This window comes from Cyprinus carpio, chromosome B6 (assembly GCF_018340385.1).
Source record: "Cyprinus carpio isolate SPL01 chromosome B6, ASM1834038v1, whole genome shotgun sequence".
Classification (NCBI taxonomy): Eukaryota; Metazoa; Chordata; class Actinopteri; order Cypriniformes; family Cyprinidae; genus Cyprinus; species Cyprinus carpio.
This window is the reverse complement of record NC_056602.1, coordinates 26872760-26892309: the sequence shown is the minus strand read 5'-3', so window position 1 is coordinate 26892309 and position 19550 is coordinate 26872760. Positions and strand designations below refer to the sequence as shown.

Here is a 19550-nt window from a genome sequence, read left to right as displayed (position 1 = left end):
TTGAGGCTTATGTTGCAACTAATTTAATGCATCAGCAAATTATTATGACATACATTATTTAGGCCTACTTAAGTTATCATGATATTTTATCATATTTAACCTGTCTATATTATGCTCTTTAGACAGCTTTTGTTTCTTGTGTGCAAATGCATGTGAAAAAGAAAAAAAAGTTTAATATGTTTGTCTCCAATTACAATAGATTTCTCGAACATGTGCATAATAGTTGCTTCTTTTTATTGATGTATTGTACATGAGTAATACAGCATATCTGGCTTAATTTACAAAGTTGTAAAACCCAAACTGTTCTGTACAGGTTATATACACAAAGACTGCTGGTGGTCTGCTTTCACAGGACACGTCCAACACTTCATATACATCATGAAACAGTGAAAACAAGCAAAAAGAAATACATCTGATTGGTCCTCAATATGCAATCTGACTGATTTGTGCAGATGTTAAGATTTCATACATTTATCACATTTGTTAAACAGTAAATTCTACAAGACAATCGTACGCTGCTTTAATAAAGTTCCACAAAAAAGATACAAAATCATGAGATACAATGATTTATATCCTAAAATATTCTTATACAAGTGCACAAAAATGATGTATGACCCTGTGTAACACTGTAAATTGTTTCACATCACCTCAAAACAGTACTATCAGATCTGTAGGCTATAGTCTTAAACCTTCATAGGCATTTATAACTTATGCAAGATAGTTCTGAGTATTAAACCCCAGGCTTTGCTGTATTTATGATGCACATCCACATGGACACTTAAAAAAAAATAAAAATAAAAAAAAAATAATAAAAAAGCAGATGCATTGATTGTTTGACCTGAAACTGTCCTAAAAACACTCGTTTCTATTTGCAACATCAACTTTGATGGCGTTCTAATCTAAATAAAATAAAAATTAAAAAATGTAGGAAAATTATTATTTGATGACTCATATCATTCCAAACTCGTTTGAGTTTTTTTATTTTTATTTTTATTTTTTACATGGAATCAGAGCAAAAAAAAAAAAAGTAAAGTAAATTAAATTTAATTAATTTATATATTAGGATTATCCGCTTCAGTGGTCTAAGCGCGCTCGTCAATGTCAAAATGTTTGCGATGGCCAATCAAATCAAAGAAGGCGGGGCTTATGAATTCCCACGCAGCGCTTCATTTTAACGGTCGACGAGCTGGAGGTAAGATATACGGCCGCAAACATTTAATATGTGACAACTGTTTAATGATAGAAATACAAGTAAAATTCAGCAATCATGCACAATATTCGAGTTTCTGTTCAAAGTCGGCCGTTTTGAATTGAAAAAAAGCCTATTCATTTTAGATAATTCATAAAACAGACTACTTCATAATGGGCTCGGTGCACAAGATGCTGGTTTTTAACAAAACCATTTAACATAACTTAGTCAAATTAGGCATAAGATTAAGAGTAAATGTTTTAACATACAGCTATGGTAATTATTTGGAAATAGTTCAAATGATTACTTACGATAGGTTTGTTCTTTTACTACTGTCTTTATTACTTGTTATTCCCTTCAAATCTTTAATCCCTTTAAATAATTTGTAACAGCATCTCTCCAGTTAAAAACAAAACAAAAAAAAGGTTCAACCCAATGTTCAAGACCTGCTTACAGCCTGAAACTAAGATAAACTAAGATAAGAGCTCCAAACTGCACTTTTGCTTACAATAAAAACACTGACCAGGGGTGTCTTTACGTTCCACGGAAGACATAAAGCTAAAGTAATACAGGTTTGGAATGATGTGAGGGTGAAAAAATGATGAAAAAAATAATACTTCAGAGTACAGCTTATGCAGAGCCAACCCTTCACTCCATCATTTTAAGATCCAAGAGGCTTTGGGTGTATCACAGAGACTCTTCCTGCTTCGCGTCAACCTTTCTGAAGCTACCGGTAACGCTCATATTTGGCCATGTTTAGACCGCAGAAGTTCAACGTTTGTGTCAATATTACTGAGAGCAGAATTTTATATCCTAGAAGCACAAGGTAACACAAAATCTACACAAAGAGCGTATTTAATTTAAGGCCAGACACCCCGCATGAATCAAATACATACAGTCAGGTCCCCATAATACAGAGGGGATTTTTCCTTCTCTTTTTATCACTCCTTCAAGCAGAAAATACTGTCAACAGACAGAAAAAAAAAATATTAATTTCACCATGTTTTAGGAATAAAATGTTGTACCGAATGAACAAACCATCAGAATATAAATATGGATAAAACTACGTAAGTATGTACTACTTACTGTAAGTGGAGAAAAATCTCTTTTTGAGAAAATGGCCTTTAAAATATGTATTGTAATTTAAATCCTCAGATGCAAATAGATAAAGTGTAATAAAAAACATCAAAGTGTATTTCTTTCTATTAATCAGAAACATATTGTGGAAAGCCAGATAGTCCAAAATCTCAGAATTGACCAGTGCATGAAAAATGTTTTGCCTGTAGAGTCTTGCCTATAATGCGTATCCAGTGACTGTGCATGGGTCTACACTTAGAAGTAACGCTAGCTAACCCTAAGCTTTCTCTCATGCATTGTGACATTCTGCTGTCTGTAATATTGACACAAACTGTGTTTTTGTGTGCTCTGGTCAATGAGAAGAAGCATTGAGCTCTTCAAATCCGCTCTCAGACAGGCCGAGGAGAGGTGGAGCGTCACCCTGGCATGTCTGTCGTAATGCTTATTTGGCTGCCAGTACTGTGTGAGGTATCATGGGAAGGTTTAGAAGCACCACCCTCGGGGAAACATACAGTGGTCCATCACGGGATGGCGGGGCTAACAGTGCGACTCCTTCTCGCTGACAGGGAAGTACCCGTCTTTGGTCGGACCGCCTCGCTGGCGAAGAGTGTCGCCGTCGGCTGCAAAGATGGCCTGAAGTTTCTCCTGCTCCAGTCTGGTTTTGGGGAGGTCCGGTGAGGGCCTGATGAGCTCGTGAAAACGCTGAGGAGAAAAAGCAGAGAGGTTTGGGATAACATACTACTTAGCCAATGCTAAGTTTGCATATTTTTGCATAGTATGCATTTTTTTTCCTCTATGCATTTGTTAAAATATGTACAATAGTACACAACCATATACACAACCATATTTTGTAACCTTGGCCAGATCTGTGCCTTGCCACAATTCTGTCTCAGCTCTTCAGGCAGTTCCTTTGACCTCATGATTCTCATTTGCTCTGACATGCACTGTGAGCTGTAAGGTCTTATATAGACAGGTGTGTGTCTTTCCTAATCAAGTCCACTCAGTATAATCAAACACAGCTGGACTCAAATGAAGGTGTAGAACCATCTCAAGGATGATCAGAAGAAATGGACAGCACCTGAGTTAAATGTATGAGTGTCACAGCAAAGGGTCTGAATTTGGGTGAAAAATTTAAGGGGGTCTGAATACTTTCCGTACCCACTGTATATTAGTGCTGTCAAACGATTAATCGCATACGAAATAAAAGTTTTTGTTTGCATAATATAAGTGTGTGTACTGTGTATATTTATTATGTGTATGTATATATATATATTTATTTATATTTATTTAATTTATATTTATTTATGTATATATTTTGAAAATATTTACATCTATATTTATATTTATAGAATTTATATTATAAATTAAATATAATATATAAACATAACATATTTTTCTGAAATATATACATGCATGTGTGTGTATTTATATATACATAATAGACACAGCACACATACATATATAATGTAAACAAAAACGTTTATTTTGGATGCGATTAATCATGATTAATTGTTTGACAGCACTAATATACAGGTCCTTCTCAAAAAATTAGCATATTTCATCCGACCAATAAAAGAAAAGTGTTTTTAATACAAAAAAAGTCAACCTTCAAATAATTATGTTCAGTTATGCACTCAATACTTGGTCGGGAATCCTTTTGCAGAAATGACTGCTTCAATGCGGCGTGGCATGGAGGCAATCAGCCTGTGGCACTGCTGAGGTGTTATGGAGGCCCAGGATGCTTCGATAGCGGCCTTAAGCTCATCCAGAGTGTTGGGTCTTGCATCTCTCAACTTTCTATTTAATATATAGTGTTGGTTCTTTATTGTGTTAAGTTTAGTTGAGTTGGCAGGCCAATTGAGCACAGTAATACCATGGTCAGTAAACCATTTACCAGTGGTTTTGGCACTGTGAGCAGGTGCCAGGTCGTGCTGAAAAACGAAATCTTCAGCTCCATAAAGCTTTTCAGCAGATGGAAGCATGAAGTGCTCCAAAATCTCCTGATAGCTAGCTGCATTGACCCCTGCCCTTGATAAAACACAGTGGACCAACACCAGCAGCTGACATGGCACCCCAGACCATCACTGACTGTGGGTACTTGACACTGGACTTCAGGCATTTTGGCATTTCCTTCTCCCCAGTCTTCCTCCAGACTCTGGCACCTTGATTCCCGAATGACATGCAAAATTTGCTTTCATCCGAAAAAAGTACTTTGGACCACTGAGCAACAGTCGAGTGCTGCTTCTCTGTAGCCCAGGTCAGGCGCTTCTGCCGCTGTTTCTGGTTCAAAAGCACACGCCTGTGCACGGTGGCTCTGGATGTTCTTACTCCAGACTCAGTCCACTGCTTCCGCAGGTCCCCCAAGGTCTGGAATCGGTCTTCTCCACAATCTTCCTCAGGGTCGGGTCACCTCTTCTCGTTGTGCAGCGTTTTTTGCCACACTTTTTCCTTCCCACAGACTTCCCACTGAGGTGCCTTGATACAGCACTCTGGGAACAGCCTATTCGTTCAGAAATTTCTTTCTGTGTCTTACCCTCTCACTTGAGGGTGTCAATGATGGCCTTCTGGACTTCTTACCCATGATTGCGGTTTTGAGTAATGAACCAGGCTGGGAGTTTTTAAAAGCCTCAGGAATCTTTTGCAGGTGTTTAGAGTTAATTAGTTGATTCAGATGATTAGGTTAATAGCTCGTTTAGAGAACCTTTTCATGATATGCTAATTTTTTGAGATAGGAATTTTGGGTTTTCATGAGCTGTATGCCAAAATCATCAATATTAAAACAATAAAAGACCTGAAATATTTCAGTTGGTGTGCAATGAATCTTAAATATATGAAAGTTAAATTTTTATCATTACATTATGGAAAATAATGAACTTTTTCACAATATGCTAATTTTTTGAGAAGGACATGTGTGTATATATACATAAGTTAAATTTTTATCATTACATTATGGAAAATAATATATATATATTTAATTAAATAATATTAATATTTAATATAAAATATAATAATAATATTTTAGCTATAAATATTTAAATATACATATTTAAAAATATTATTATATACACATACATATATATATAATAATAAAAAAAAAAAAAAAAATATATATATATATATATATATATATATATATATATATATATATATATATATATAGTTATGTGTGTGTATTTTTTAGATAATTCTGTGTAACTTTTGCCAGTGTAATCAAATTGTAAATCATACTGCACATGTTATACAAGCTAAATACTGCAGAAATGATAAGAGCAGTTTGCTGTTTAAGCATGCTATTTCTTTTGTTTCGTCCGACTCACCTCTTTCAGTGAACCTTTGGCCATGCTCAGTTTAGAAACAACCCACAGCGGGATGCAAACCATAGAGGAGAGCGCCAGCAGCCAGCCGAGAGCGTAACCCCACCACGGGTACACATACTCATTATTATACTTCAGAGGAGTGTATTTGATCAGGGAGAACGCAAACGTACCCTGTTAAGACAAGCAGCGGAGGAAATCAGATTAGAGCGGTTGATCGTAAAACTAAAGTGAATTTAAATCTTTAGAAACTTTCTACAAATGCATCAGCAACTAGTCTTTTGCTGTTGCATCGTGATGCATCCACACCAGTAGATGTCACTATAAAGACCAAGAACTTGGTACTTAATGCATCTTTAAATTGACCTCAGAAAAGTTGCTCTAAGTTCTGTGGCGTTTAAAAATTATTTATAAAAATTGATTCAATCAAACTTATAGGAGAATCTAAAGAGGTTAAAAAAATTACTTGGAAGTTATTAGTTATTTAAGGTTACAAAAATCCTTTAAGTTACTCATTTTTGAAGGTAAATAAGATGTAGAAGGTAAATGACTCACAAAACATGTGGCTGGGGTGAAGAAGAGCCAGCAGTATTTAATATACGGCCCAGGACGGTAACCAATCATGTCCTCAATATTGTCATAAAACCGATTAGCACCTGAGAAGCAACAAAGAAAAGCAAGGAAATTACAAAAAAAAAACAAAAAAACATGTGACCGATAACAGATCGGTAGTGTTTCAAAACCTAATTAGCTGGCTTTGCAATTAAATATTTTAGCATTTATGTAATTTAATTTAAAACAGTTTTTAAAACTGGCATTTTCTTGCTTCCTGAATCAAATGCACAGGATCTAAACAGCATGGCACTATAACAGGAGTCTCACCGTATATCCAAGCGATGCAGATGGTCTCAAAAATAGCTACGAATAGCAAACACATCCCACTGGCTGCGTAGTAATCAAACAGCTGGAAGACATACATTCCACCCTGACAGACAGACAGACAGAGACCATTTATAAATCTGGCAATTATAGAAATCAGTTGATAAAATGAGTCAGATGAGTTGGTCCAGTACCTCTGTGAGCATAATGAGACCCACGAGGAAGGAGACGACGGCCACGGCGAGGATGAGCAGCTCTCTGCGGTTCTTCTGCCGGAAGAAGGTGGGGTACATGTCCACCATAGCCGTGACCAGACTCTCCACACACACGAACTAGAGCAGATGAACAAACCACATCGAAACTCTGTGTCTCTTCTGCCTTACTGATTTTTACTAGCCACTTGAGTAATTATTTGTCAGTTTGGGGCTTAATATTACACTGTATGCAAACATTTTCAAATCGTGATTCAGGATCATGCACAGAATAAAATGTTGAAATGTAGGGCCCTATGTTTTCTGTTTTATTTTGTCCCAAAATTTTATTCCATTTTATTTTGTTGCGTTACTTTTTCTTCTTCTTCTTTTGTGTTTTAATTGTTTAGGATTGCATTTTAAATGTTAAATGTCATTTTAGCAACGACAACAACAACATAAAAAATCATTAATTTAAGTCATAAAACCTATACAATTTTAACAACAATTTATTAAAAGTTTAACAGAAATTTAATTTTTAGAGCCCTATTAAATCTGTTTTCCCCCAAATTCAGTTTTATTTTCCCCAAATTCTGATTTCCATTTTAAGTTTTCCTTGTTCCGTTTTAATGGTTTAATTAAATTTTAGTAATCAAAAAGCATGTCTAATCAACTGAATACGTTAACACTAATATTTTAATTACATTTCTTTCAGAAATTCTGTATTGTCTGTTTTAATTTTTCTGGATTTATGATTAAATAAAAACTTATCAAATTAACTTATAAATTATTATATTTGTAATGAAATTAAGGCATAAAATATTTTTATAATATATTTAAAAAAAATTAATGTAATTAAATATACATTTGTATATAAGAATAGCTTTTATTTTTGATAAACAGAGTGCTGCAAACCTGATGTTCATTGTTGAAATTAAAACAGTGAAGAATAAATGTGATATTGCTTAATAGTTCTTTACCATTAGTACACTCAGAAGTATATTTCTGTTATAATGTCTTTGAATGTCACAGAATTTGGCAATGTTATACAGTAGAACAATATCATGGAAATCATAGGGCCCTGTAAATGAACTATGAAGCACAAAAAACTGTTTAGATTCATACCTGGCTGTCCAGCCCCAGCAGTACAATCATGATGAAAAAGAAACAGGCCCACAGCGGAGAGATGGGCATCATGGACACTGCCCGCGGATAGGCAATGAACGCCAAACCAGGACCTGAAAGAGACCATGCAGGAAAACACAATAGCAGCGTTAGAAAATGTGAAAAAACTAGAAAATGTGTGCCATAATTTTTTTTTTTTTTTTTTTTACAAATTCTCTTTAATATGTTTGGTTGAAAGAAAATATGCATCATATGGAGCCCAAAAAAACATAAACCCTCTGTCATTTAGAGAACAAAACTGATTAAACAGACCATGACATATTAATAGAAAAATTGGGTCATTTACAAACAAACTTGACCCCAGACAAATGTGTGCACTGGGACAGACAGAGATACACTGTGTTTATATATATTAGTACAATATATGTATATATATATATATATATATATATATATATATATATTATGTATGTGTGTGTGATATATTAGTGCTGTCAAACAATTAATCGCATCCAAAATAAAAGTTTTTATTTACATAATAAATGTGTGTATACTGTGTATATGTATTATTTATATATACTGTAAATACACACACATGCATGTATATTTAAGAAAAATGTTACATTTATAGATTAATATATATATATATATACACACACATAATATAAATTTTATGAATATACATGTAAATATTTTCAAAATATATTATGTGTGTGTATTTATATATACATAATAAAAATACACAGTACACACACATATATTATGTAAATAAAAACTTAACTGTGATTAATCATTTGACAGCACTAATATATAAATATATATATATATATATGAACACAAAATTGCAATGTATACATGTATAGGCTATACGTAAGTAAAAACATTTATATAAAATAATTAAATTATCAAATTGATTTAATGTAATAAAAATATTACATCATGTGTTTATGTGTGTGTGTTATATATATACACACATGAACACATAATTTAATATTTTATAAAATTGTATAAAATTATTTAAATTTAATTAAATTAAAAAAAATGTATGTAAAATATTAAACTTGCAAGTGTATAATATAATTTTTATTTTATTTTTTATATATGTTGGTTACTTTATGAAATTTGGTGATTGGTAAAGCTGCACCCACCAGACTCAGCCACTTCTGAAATTGGGACGTTCTGTTCATAAGACATGAAGCCGAGAATCGAGAAGATGGCAAAACCAGCAACGAAGCTGGTTCCACTGTTCAGGAAACACAGGGCCAAAGAATCCCTAAAAACAGACAAACACAAAGAAAAAGCTCATGTTATGAAAAGTGCCTGCAAAGATGAAAGCAATTTGAAGTGATTGGATTTCAAAGGGTGAACCCACATGGTCCTGATGAATCTCAAGTTTAGCACTTTATGTACTTACTCGTTGGAAAATGAGAATCTCAGCTGTTTAGTCTAATAGAAAACAATGGCATGTGGCAATATAATGAAATTCAGAGGAGCAACGAGAAACAAGGAGAAAAACAAGTTTCCTTTCTTTCCTTCCCTCATTCTGTCATAACACACGGTCTGATGAGGGACTTGTGAAAAAAAATAAACGTATTTCTACAGTACCAAAAATGGGCTCTTATTCAGAACCAGTTCTGAAGAAGAAGAGAAAAAAAGGAAGATATTGGAACCAAATGATTCTAAAGAGTCAAATCTTTTTTGTGAATCAAACACAGTTCTCACCAATCTAGAGATTTAAATCAGTGCAGTTAGTGAACCCTTGTTACTTACAGTCAAATATACACATTGATTCACACACGTTTTTTTTTTTTTTTTTTTTTTTGTGGTATCTTATAAATATTAATGAATGCATGTTTTTATTTAGTTGTTTAAAACTGTATATACTTAAGGACAATAATTGGATTGCATTTATGCCACCTCTAAAAAGACTCAAAAACTGTTTATATTGACTCATTATTGTAGTAAATAAGCAAAATAAGAGATAATTATTAAAAAATAATCTTACTATTTGCCAGTAGAAATGCATTTGTTTTTTTCCCAAATATTTATTCCGTAAAAGCACTAAAAAATTCATTAATGGAGTCATTAAGGAACCAGAATTCTGAATGATTTCCATTCCTAAATCAAACATACAAAACTCACTCCTCAAGAGAAAGTGAGAGATGTGATGACCATGTCTGTTAATGCATACTCAGAATTTGTGCTCTGCATTCGGTGGAGGTGGACTTTCCCACCTAAATCCATGCCAGTACTGAGACTCGAACCTGCAACCTTTGGGTTACAAGTCTGACTCTCTAACCATAAGGCCACAACTGCAAGAGTATATTTATGACCCTGGAGCACAAAAGCAGTCTTAAGTCTCTGGGGTATATTTGTAGCAATAGCCAAAAATACATTGTAAGGGTCAGAATTATTGATTTTTCTTTTATGCCAAAAATCATTAGGATATTAAGTAAAGATCATGTTCCATGAAGATATTTTGTAAATTTCCTACTGTAAATATATCAAAACTTAATATTTGATTAGTAATATGCATTGCTAAGAACTTCATTTGGACAACTTTAAAGATGATTTTCTCAGTATTTAGATTTTTTTAGATTTTCAAATAGTTGTATCTCGGACAAATATTGTCCTCCTGATAAACCATACATCAATGGAAACCTTACGTATTCAGCTTGTATAGATGTATGATGTATAAATCTCAATTATGAAAAATTTACCCTTATGACTGGTTTTGCAGTCCAAGGTCACATTTGATATGCATCGGATTGCTATTATTAAGTGTCTGATGCCAAGACTGTTTAAAAATGTGTAAAGGCACATTTCACAGTATGTCTCATGGACGTTGACATTTTTTGACCATTTTCTCACCTGTAGCAGTTGTTGTTGTATTTATTGTAGCTTCCGAGTGCAGTGAGGCAACCTAAACATATGGCATACGAGAAAAAGATCTGCGTGCCTGCGTCCATCCACACCTGAAACCAGAAAATGAGACGTTTTGGCTTTTAAAATACCCTCACAGCTGCAATATACTGATGTGCAGTCAAATAAATAGAGAAAATACATTTCCTTTCTAATTCATCCATTTCTTATGGTTTTTAAAAGTTGTTTAAAATCACATTTGTGCTCTATAGCTTTTTTGGATTCATATGATATCGTTTCATTTTCATTTGTTTTATTAGCTGTTTTATTAACCTCCACTAACCAGACATCAAATATCACAAACACATCGTACACTACAGCAGAACGTGCCAAATATTGAGTGAAGGAAATTACCTGTGACATCTTTAGCAGCTTTTACTAACTAATTTGGATTCAAGTAATAAGCTTGAATGGATGAGATGAAAGACTAGAGCTGTCGTAGGATTCCTAGAGCTTGTGTAACCTCTTGTTTATTAGTCTTAAATGCCTGAAACGGGTTTAGACATGATCTGGGGAAAAACATGCGGACAGTCAGGTTGATCATGTGCTGTCATGGATGATGTGGTTGTATTAAAGTGTTTATGGCACAAAAATGCTAAAACGTGACACAATTATGCTGTACAGGACCTCTGTCCTATAAAAACTACTGCTTATTGCTCAAAGGAGTGATTGGTCTCTAGAGAATGCTTGGGTCCTTCACCGTTTTGTCTTCTAGCAAGTGAAAATCATGTGTTCGATAGCTTCATTTCTGTAGTCAGGACTACATGAAGAAGAAACTGTGTTTTTCCATTGGGAAAATTCCTCACGCTTCCCTTAAAACCTCACATTTATCACCTGAGGTCTAGAACTGTGCTAAAAACACCACTGATGTCCGAGCAAGACGTGAGATTTGACCCATGATGCTTACATTTTTCAAACCTTAGATCACTGATTTGACTAACTTTGACTGACCATTTACTTTTCTTGCTGAAGGGTTCATGAATTGTGGCTTAATTTTTACCCATCAAAGACCAAAAGATGTCAAAATCAACCTTTGCAGAATTAAAATGAGTTATGAATGTCGATTCACATTGGTTTTAAAGAATCTGACCCATGATGTTCAAGTTTTTGGAGCCTTAGATCAATTTGATTTCACAGACTTTATATGGCTGTTCACATAAACCTACAATATTCTGTTGAACTTCTGAGATGAAATGACATCAACACAACCAATGCTATTTCTTAAATACAACCAAAAGTGACAAACTTTGTCTAGCTGTTCGCTTAAACCCATTATATTTTTTTGAATTGGCATCATTTATACACTTGAAAAGTCAAAACAGCCAATGTTATCTCTGAAATACAGCCAAAAATGCTAAATGTCTACCTGTTTGCTTAAACCCATAAGATTTTGTTGAGCAGGCCTCAGTTTTATACTTCTGAGATGAAAAAGTCACCATAGCCAATGATTTCTGTTAAATCCAATCTTAATTGCCGAACTTGGCCTGGCTGTTTGCAAAACCCATATGATTTTGTTGAATTGGCCTCATTTTTATACTCAAAGATAAATCAACGTCAACCCAACCAAAGCCATCTGTCAAATCCAACCAAAAATGCTTAACTTTGTAAACCCTAAAGATTTAGTAGAATTGGCCTCATTTTTATACTTCTATAAGATAAAATATTGTGAACAAATTCAATGTAATCTCTCAAAAACAACCAAAAATAACCAAACTTGGTCCAGCTTCTCATGTAAACCCATAAGATTTAATAGAATTGGCCTCATTTTTATACTTCTAAGATAAAATATTGTGAACAAATTCAATGTAACCTCTCAAAAACAACCAAACTTGGTCCAGCTTCTCATGTAAACCCATTAGGTTTTAAAGAATTGTTGTCATTTTTTTTATTCTAGATAAAATATTGTGAGAACAAATTCAATGTCACCTCTAAAAAACAACCAAAAAAAAAAAAAAACCAAACTTGGTCCAGCTTCTCATGTAAAACCATATGATTTAGTAGAATTGGCCTCATTTTTATACTTCATGTCAAATAAGATAAAATATTGTGAACAAATTCAATGTCATCTCTCAAAAACAACCAAAAATAACCAAACTTGGTCCAGCTTCTCATGTAAACCCATATGATTTTGTTGAATTGGCCTCATTTTTATACTTCTAAGATAAAATATTGTGAACAAATTCAATGTCATCTCTAAAAAACAACCAAAAATAACCAAACTTGGTCCAGCTTCTCATGTAAACCCATAAGATTTAGTAGAATTGGCCTCATTTTTATACTTCTAAGATGAAACAACATCAACACAACCAATGCCATTTCTCAAATCTAACCAAAAATACCAAACTTCGCCTGTTTGCCTAAACCATAAGACGATGTTATGTTAATGGGTGATTTTATTAAATTGACCTTATTTTTATACTGCTAAGATCGAATAACGTCAACATAACTAATGTTCTCTCTCAAATCCAACCAAAAATGGCAAACTTTGACTAGCTGTTCATGTAAACCCATTAGATTTGTTTTCTAATTGGCCTCACTTTAATACTCCTCAGATGAAACCATGCGAACACAACCAATGCTGTCTCTCAAATCCAACCAGAAATGCTCTTATCGCTAGACAGAGGTTTACAAGAAGAGGTTTTAAGCTGATGTTAAGGAATGCTGGGATGCATCTGGGTGGCCGTGCCGTGGCCTGTTCTCAGATATCACGTGGGTTTGTGGGCTCTTCTAGTGACACAGATGTGAAAGTCGGATCAAAGGTTAAACGCACAGATGGACGCTATCAAAGAAGTACAGAAAACAATGATTCCCTGCTGGGTGTCCTGCTCCGGGCCTCGACTGAAGCACCTGGGTAGACAAATCACGTGACCTTTCGACTTGAGACACAGCGTTTTTAAGAGAAAACAGTTTGCTAGTGTCCAGAGGAATTACCAAAATGAAATCGTAGGCTAAAACCAATCATATTTTTGCTAGTTCAGAATGTCCCTTTCCAGTCATGACAAGAAGAATTTTCAAGTCAGAACCGCAGTAGATGAAAAGCTAATTATGATACCTGCGGGTCCGCTAACCGTCCCAAATCAGGATAAAGATAGAACTGGATCCCACGGGACGCTCCGGGCAGCGTGACCCCTCTGATCAGTAAAATCAACAGCATCACATACGGGAAGGTCGCAGTGAAGTACACCACCTGTTGAGTGACAGGAAAACAGCGTGAAGCTAAAGGAGAACACATGTTTGGATATTTATCATGACAGCAAATAAAACGTACACAAAATTTAACACTATATATATATTTTTTTTTTAATTAAAATCATATTTTAAATATTTTATTTTATTTTAAACAACTCTGTTTGATAAGACTAAAGACAAACACAAAAATGTACACAATATCTATTCAAAAATAATAAAATATAAAAAGACAAAAATGATTTAAACATATTTACCTGGATCACAAAAGTCTCTGGGGTAAATTTGTAGCAATAGCCAACAATACATTGTATGGGTCAAAATTATCTATTTTAATTTTATGCTAAACATCATTAGGATATTAAGTAAAGAAATTTCCTTAAATTTCCTTTCCCAAATATATGAAAACTTAATTTTTGATTAGTAATATGCATTGCTAAGAACTTCATTTGAACAACTTTAAAGATGATTTTCTCAATATTTCGATTTTTTTTTTTTTTTTGCACCCTCAGATTCCAGATTTTCAAATAGTTGTATCTCAGACAAATATTGTCCTATTAATTAAAATATTTATATTTTTTTCATTTATATTAATTATTATAGCATTTGCATGATCTCTACTAAATGCAAATTTGTCATTTTGTTAACAAAAATGTTGCATTTTTTTAAACACTTTTTGAAAGTGCTACTTGAATCTGCTGAATAATTTGAATGAACTAAAACTAGAAAGAAACCATCAGATCTTAACTCAGATACCTTGCCGGTGGATTTGACGCCTTTCCAGATGCAGAAATAGCAGAGAACCCAGGCCAGCAACAGACAGAGGACCAGATCCCAGTGCAGCGTTCCTATCTCCTCAATCCCAGACGAGATCCGCAAAACTCTGCGTCTACAGAGAGACAGAAATCACACATCAGCTGCAGCCTTCTTCAAACCACGTGCACGTGGTCAGTTGGAGAACTTTCAGGATAATGTGGGATAAACGTAGGGTTTTATCTGAAAAGCAGGTTTGAGAAGTCAATTGAGGTTCATGCTGTATTTATCTTGAACTAAAAGTTAAAGAAGCTCGTAGGTTTATTTCGAGCAACAACTGACAGGAAGATATAGTGAAACTTACTCCCAAAACTCAATTACAGGCGATGTTGCGTTTTCAAGGTAACTTTGGTCATTGGATTCATTTCGTCTTTGGAATTCCACGCAGGCATCTAAAAAACAACAGGAATCCCTGGATTATATATACAGTAAAAACTAATGAGCCTTATGCACCAATGATAATGCAGGAGCACATAAAGCTACAGGTTTGTGGACTGAACTGACGTGAAGCTCACCTGTGTTCCAGGTGTTGTTGCAGGAGGCCCACGGCAGGTTCCAGGAGAAGGAGAAGGACAGGTAAAATATTCCCCAGGCCAGAACTATTATATAGTAGAAGTTGAGCAGAGCCACGATGACCTGAGTGGCGTAACCGATACCTGCAGTTAAAGACAGAACAACACAGCTTGTGTCAAAACTGAGAAAATGGAATGACATCATAGATTTCACTTCCCATCAGGCTGTAGAAAAGGTCCAAATGATGTCACTTCATGATTACCACAATTTTATTTATTTATTCATTCATTTATAAATAGAACAGAAATCTGTTGTTCTTGTAAACTAAAAAAAAAAGATTAAAAAAAAATGGAAATTCTGTAAAACTAAAATACCATAACAAATGTTAGATGAAAAATTGTAACGTTTTAACTAATCTTAAAACTTAAAATAAAAATGAAAATTAGAAATGTTGCCTTGGCAACTAAATGAAATAAGTTTAAGTACACAAGTACAAAAAAAAAAAGAGAAAATTATACAAATAAATTAAACTACATAGAAATATTAAAAAGATTAGATATGTTGCCAACTAGTAAAAATTAAAGTGCATAACTAAAATTGTATTCAAATTTGAAAAATGAAAACAAGCATATATAAACAATAGGTAAATAACACTGATTTCCTTTCTGCACAAAACAGCCCATTTTGGGGTACAGATTATCTTTAGCAGTTTTAAATCTACGAACAATATAGCTGGCGTAATTAAATCTTACTGTCAGAACAACATAGCTTGTTTTAAAAAGGGTTGAAAATGATGGACCTCATAGATTTCACTTCGCCAGCAGGCTGTAGAAACTAATGATGGTCACTGCATTATTACCCACCAATTTTATTTATTTATTCATTCATTTATAAATAGAACAGAAATCTGTTGTTCTTGTAAACTAAAAAAAAAAGATTTAAAAAAAATGGAAATTCTGTAAAACTAAAATACCATAACAAATGTTAGATGAAAAATTGTAACGTTTTAACTAATCTTAAAACTTAAATAAAAATGAAAATTAGATATGTTGCCTTGGCAACTAACCAAAATAAATAAGTTTAAGTATCACAAGTACCAAAAAAAAAAGAGAAAATTATACAAATAAATTAAAGCTACATAGAAATATTAAAAAGTGTAAAAATGAAACTAGTAAAAATTAAAGTGCATAACTAAAATTGTATTCAAATTTGAAAATGAAAACAAGCATATAAACAATATTTAAATAACACTGATTTCTGCACAAAACAGCCAAATATAACATTTTGGGGTATTCAGATTATTTTATAGATAAATTAAATATATATATTAATTAAATATTATGTCAAAACAATATTGTTGTACAATTTTTATTGAAAAGACCTGAACTTCTGAAGTGGAACAGGTCAAAAATCACAATTTCTATTATTATATCACAAATAATAATAGCAACACTGAATTAAACATGATATTTCTAAGCAGAAAAACTGAAATAGTATTTTCTTGTAAAATGTGCCAATCTTTGTTTAATTTACAGCTTTAAAAAAATCAGTGTATCTAGCAGTAAAAAAAAAAAAAGGATTTATGCATTTATTGTTTTAAAGAACAAATCATTTTTGTACCCTCTGGTTCCTGTGCATTTATATAACAAACAAACTGCTCGTGTCATATTGAAGTGGTTTGCAGTTTCTCATGCTACACATTTAAAGATTTGGGAACCGACATCTTGCTTCACCTTCAAACAGCGGGCTGATCTTCCTCCAGCACGTGATTCCTCCCTCGCTGGTGAACTGACCCAGAGAAATCTCCAGGAAAAACACGGGAATACCACAGGTGAAGAGGAAGATCAGGTAAGGGATGAAAAATGCACCTGGAAGAGGATAAAGACGTGAGTCATACAGTTTCTCCTGAAGGAGAACCAGAGCACAGTTTGAAGCTCTAGGGGAGAAATGTGTGAGATTACTGAGGTCTGTTTCTCAGGAGAAACATCTGAGAAGCTGCAGATTTCAGCAAACCTAAGAAATGTTTCCAAAGGCCCAAACGTCTCTGTATGGACACACGCTGTGGGTTGATCAAACAACAGCTGTGACCTTTCACCTTCTGAACTGGTAACGCTTTCATAAGGCCAATTGCTGGATCAATGGGTCAGTTTCACAAACACCTGGCAAACGCTAAACACATTCGGTATCTGTGTTGATCCTTATTAAATCCTCAACTTTCGCTGCCTAGTTGAATCCTTTAAACCAAGGGTTTATAAACAGGGGTCCGGAGACCCCATGGGGGCCGCAGGGGGGTGCTGGGGGGGTATGTGGAAATGTTTGGAGAAAAAATGTAATAATAAAAATAAGATTAAACTAACTATATAAATAAATAAATTTGATTACATTAAAATAAGATCAAAATAAATAAAAATGGACTAAAACAAAGAGTTAAATTTATATATTTGATTAAAAAACTAATTAAACTAATTTAAATGAATTAATTCGTAAGTGTAATTAAAAATAATTGACTAATAAAAATATATAAATAAATAATTGATTTAAATGAATGATACATTGATGAACTGATTAAAATAAATAAATTGTTTAAAATAAATAATACATCAACGGTACAATTGTGAGTAGAAAAAAAAAAAATTCCTGTTGTAATGCAACCACAGAAAAACAAGATCAAACAAAATATTTGATTACAAAGAAAAATGATAAATAATAAATTAATACATTTGATAAGTGAATGAAAGTAAATAAATAAATTTATTAAAATAAATATATGTACTAAAATAAATAAAAACTTGTCTAATCTAACAATAACTTGGTGAGTAGAAAAAATGCAATGATCTAATGACAGAATTTAAATATTTTACACATATTTATAATTAAAACCTTTCACAGTGTTAATTGGGTCTTTATATATGAAAATATATAATAGCTTTTAAAATTTCGGGATGGGGGGTCCCTTGCATGAGGATGATCATATTTAGCATCTGTGGCATCTATAGTTTGGAAACCCCTGCTCTAAACTATTTTACATTAAATAACCTGATCCCAGCCAGCTCTGGATCTGAAGGAACTTGTGAGGGAAAGTGTCCAGACACGTCCCGCATTCTCTCTCCGCTCACGTCTGTCAGTCAGGTGACTGAACGAACTCTCTCACCCCCGCAGGGACGTTAACTAGTCGTGTGTTAATGAGTCTGCTCTGTGCTGGGACTCAAGCTAAAATATCTGCACTAGCACTGGACTGATGTACTATGTAAATAACATGTTTCTTGACATGTACTATGATAGAACCATGATTTTTAGAACATGTACTATTGTAACGCCATGGTTTTTTAGACCTGTTTTCTGATATGTAACATGGTAAAGCTCATTTTTTGCATGTTACAATTATACCATGTTTTCTTGGGCCAGGTATCATGGGACAGTAATAGCATCAAATTATATTACAGTGTTACTTTTATATATACCATTGTACCAGTTCATGTACCAATTCATGTTCCAGAATACCATGGTACATGTCCAAAATACCATGGTAGCACTATGGTACTTTTTGGTGCATTTTTGTAATTGAGGTTTAAGGGCATGTTCATGGTAATTTTATGTTAAACTGTGATTTACTATTGTAATAGCATGTTTTTTAGGAGCTGTACCATGGTATAACATGGATTTTTGGACATGTTTTGGACATGTATCATGTATCATGGTACTTCTGCATCTCCTCACCTCCACCGTTCTTGTAGCAGAGATACGGGAAGCGCCACACGTTTCCCAGCCCAATGATCTCTCCGGCCACCGACAGGACGAACTCCAGCTTGTTGCTCCACTGTCCTCTGTCCTTCATCTTCACCTCCGTGTGCGGGACGATCTCCAGCGGCCGGTTCAGCCCATTAGACGGGTCCATCTTGGTCGTGATCTCTTTCTCTCCTGTTTGAAAACAAAAAATGAATCTGATGACTGCTGTTCGGTCAATAGTAGCACTCACTCAGTTATTTAATGCAGTTAATTACAAAATATGATGCAATGAATTCTATGTGGTTATTTTGGTTAATTAATCAATGTACTGTGTAATTAATTTAATTAAATCGTTTAAATGAAGTTCTCCCAATCAAAAGACAGCTAGAGAAAAAATGTGTTTTCATTCACATTGAAACAGAATGTTGTTGTTGTTGTTTTTTTCTCGTAAAGCGTAAAGATATGAAACCTGGACACACCCATTCAGACCAGATCCTTTCATAAATGCAGCTTGTAAACCAGCAGAAGACTGTATGTTTGTGTGTGAAGGCAGTGAACCCACTCAATTCCTGTCATATTATTGCATGTTTTGCCGTGACATTTGTAACCGTTGCA

General features: G+C 33.9%; 1 protein-coding gene across 1 annotated transcript; it reads right to left on the bottom strand.

The window, feature by feature from the left end:
- Positions 1-213: 213 nt before the first annotated feature.
- Positions 214-19323, bottom strand: LOC109083949 (sodium- and chloride-dependent GABA transporter 2-like). Its single transcript, XM_042726545.1, has 14 exons — positions 18927-19323; positions 16943-17077; positions 15212-15352; positions 15001-15088; positions 14640-14772; positions 13750-13884; positions 10647-10750; positions 8924-9048; positions 7776-7888; positions 6654-6791; positions 6463-6565; positions 6136-6236; positions 5584-5754; positions 214-2968 (listed from the first exon to the last, which is right to left on the bottom strand). Exons 1-14 carry the CDS (start codon positions 19102-19104, stop codon positions 2804-2806), a joined length of 1830 nt encoding a protein of 609 aa, XP_042582479.1. The 5' UTR covers positions 19105-19323; the 3' UTR covers positions 214-2803.
- Between the last annotated feature and the right edge of the window lie 227 nt (positions 19324-19550).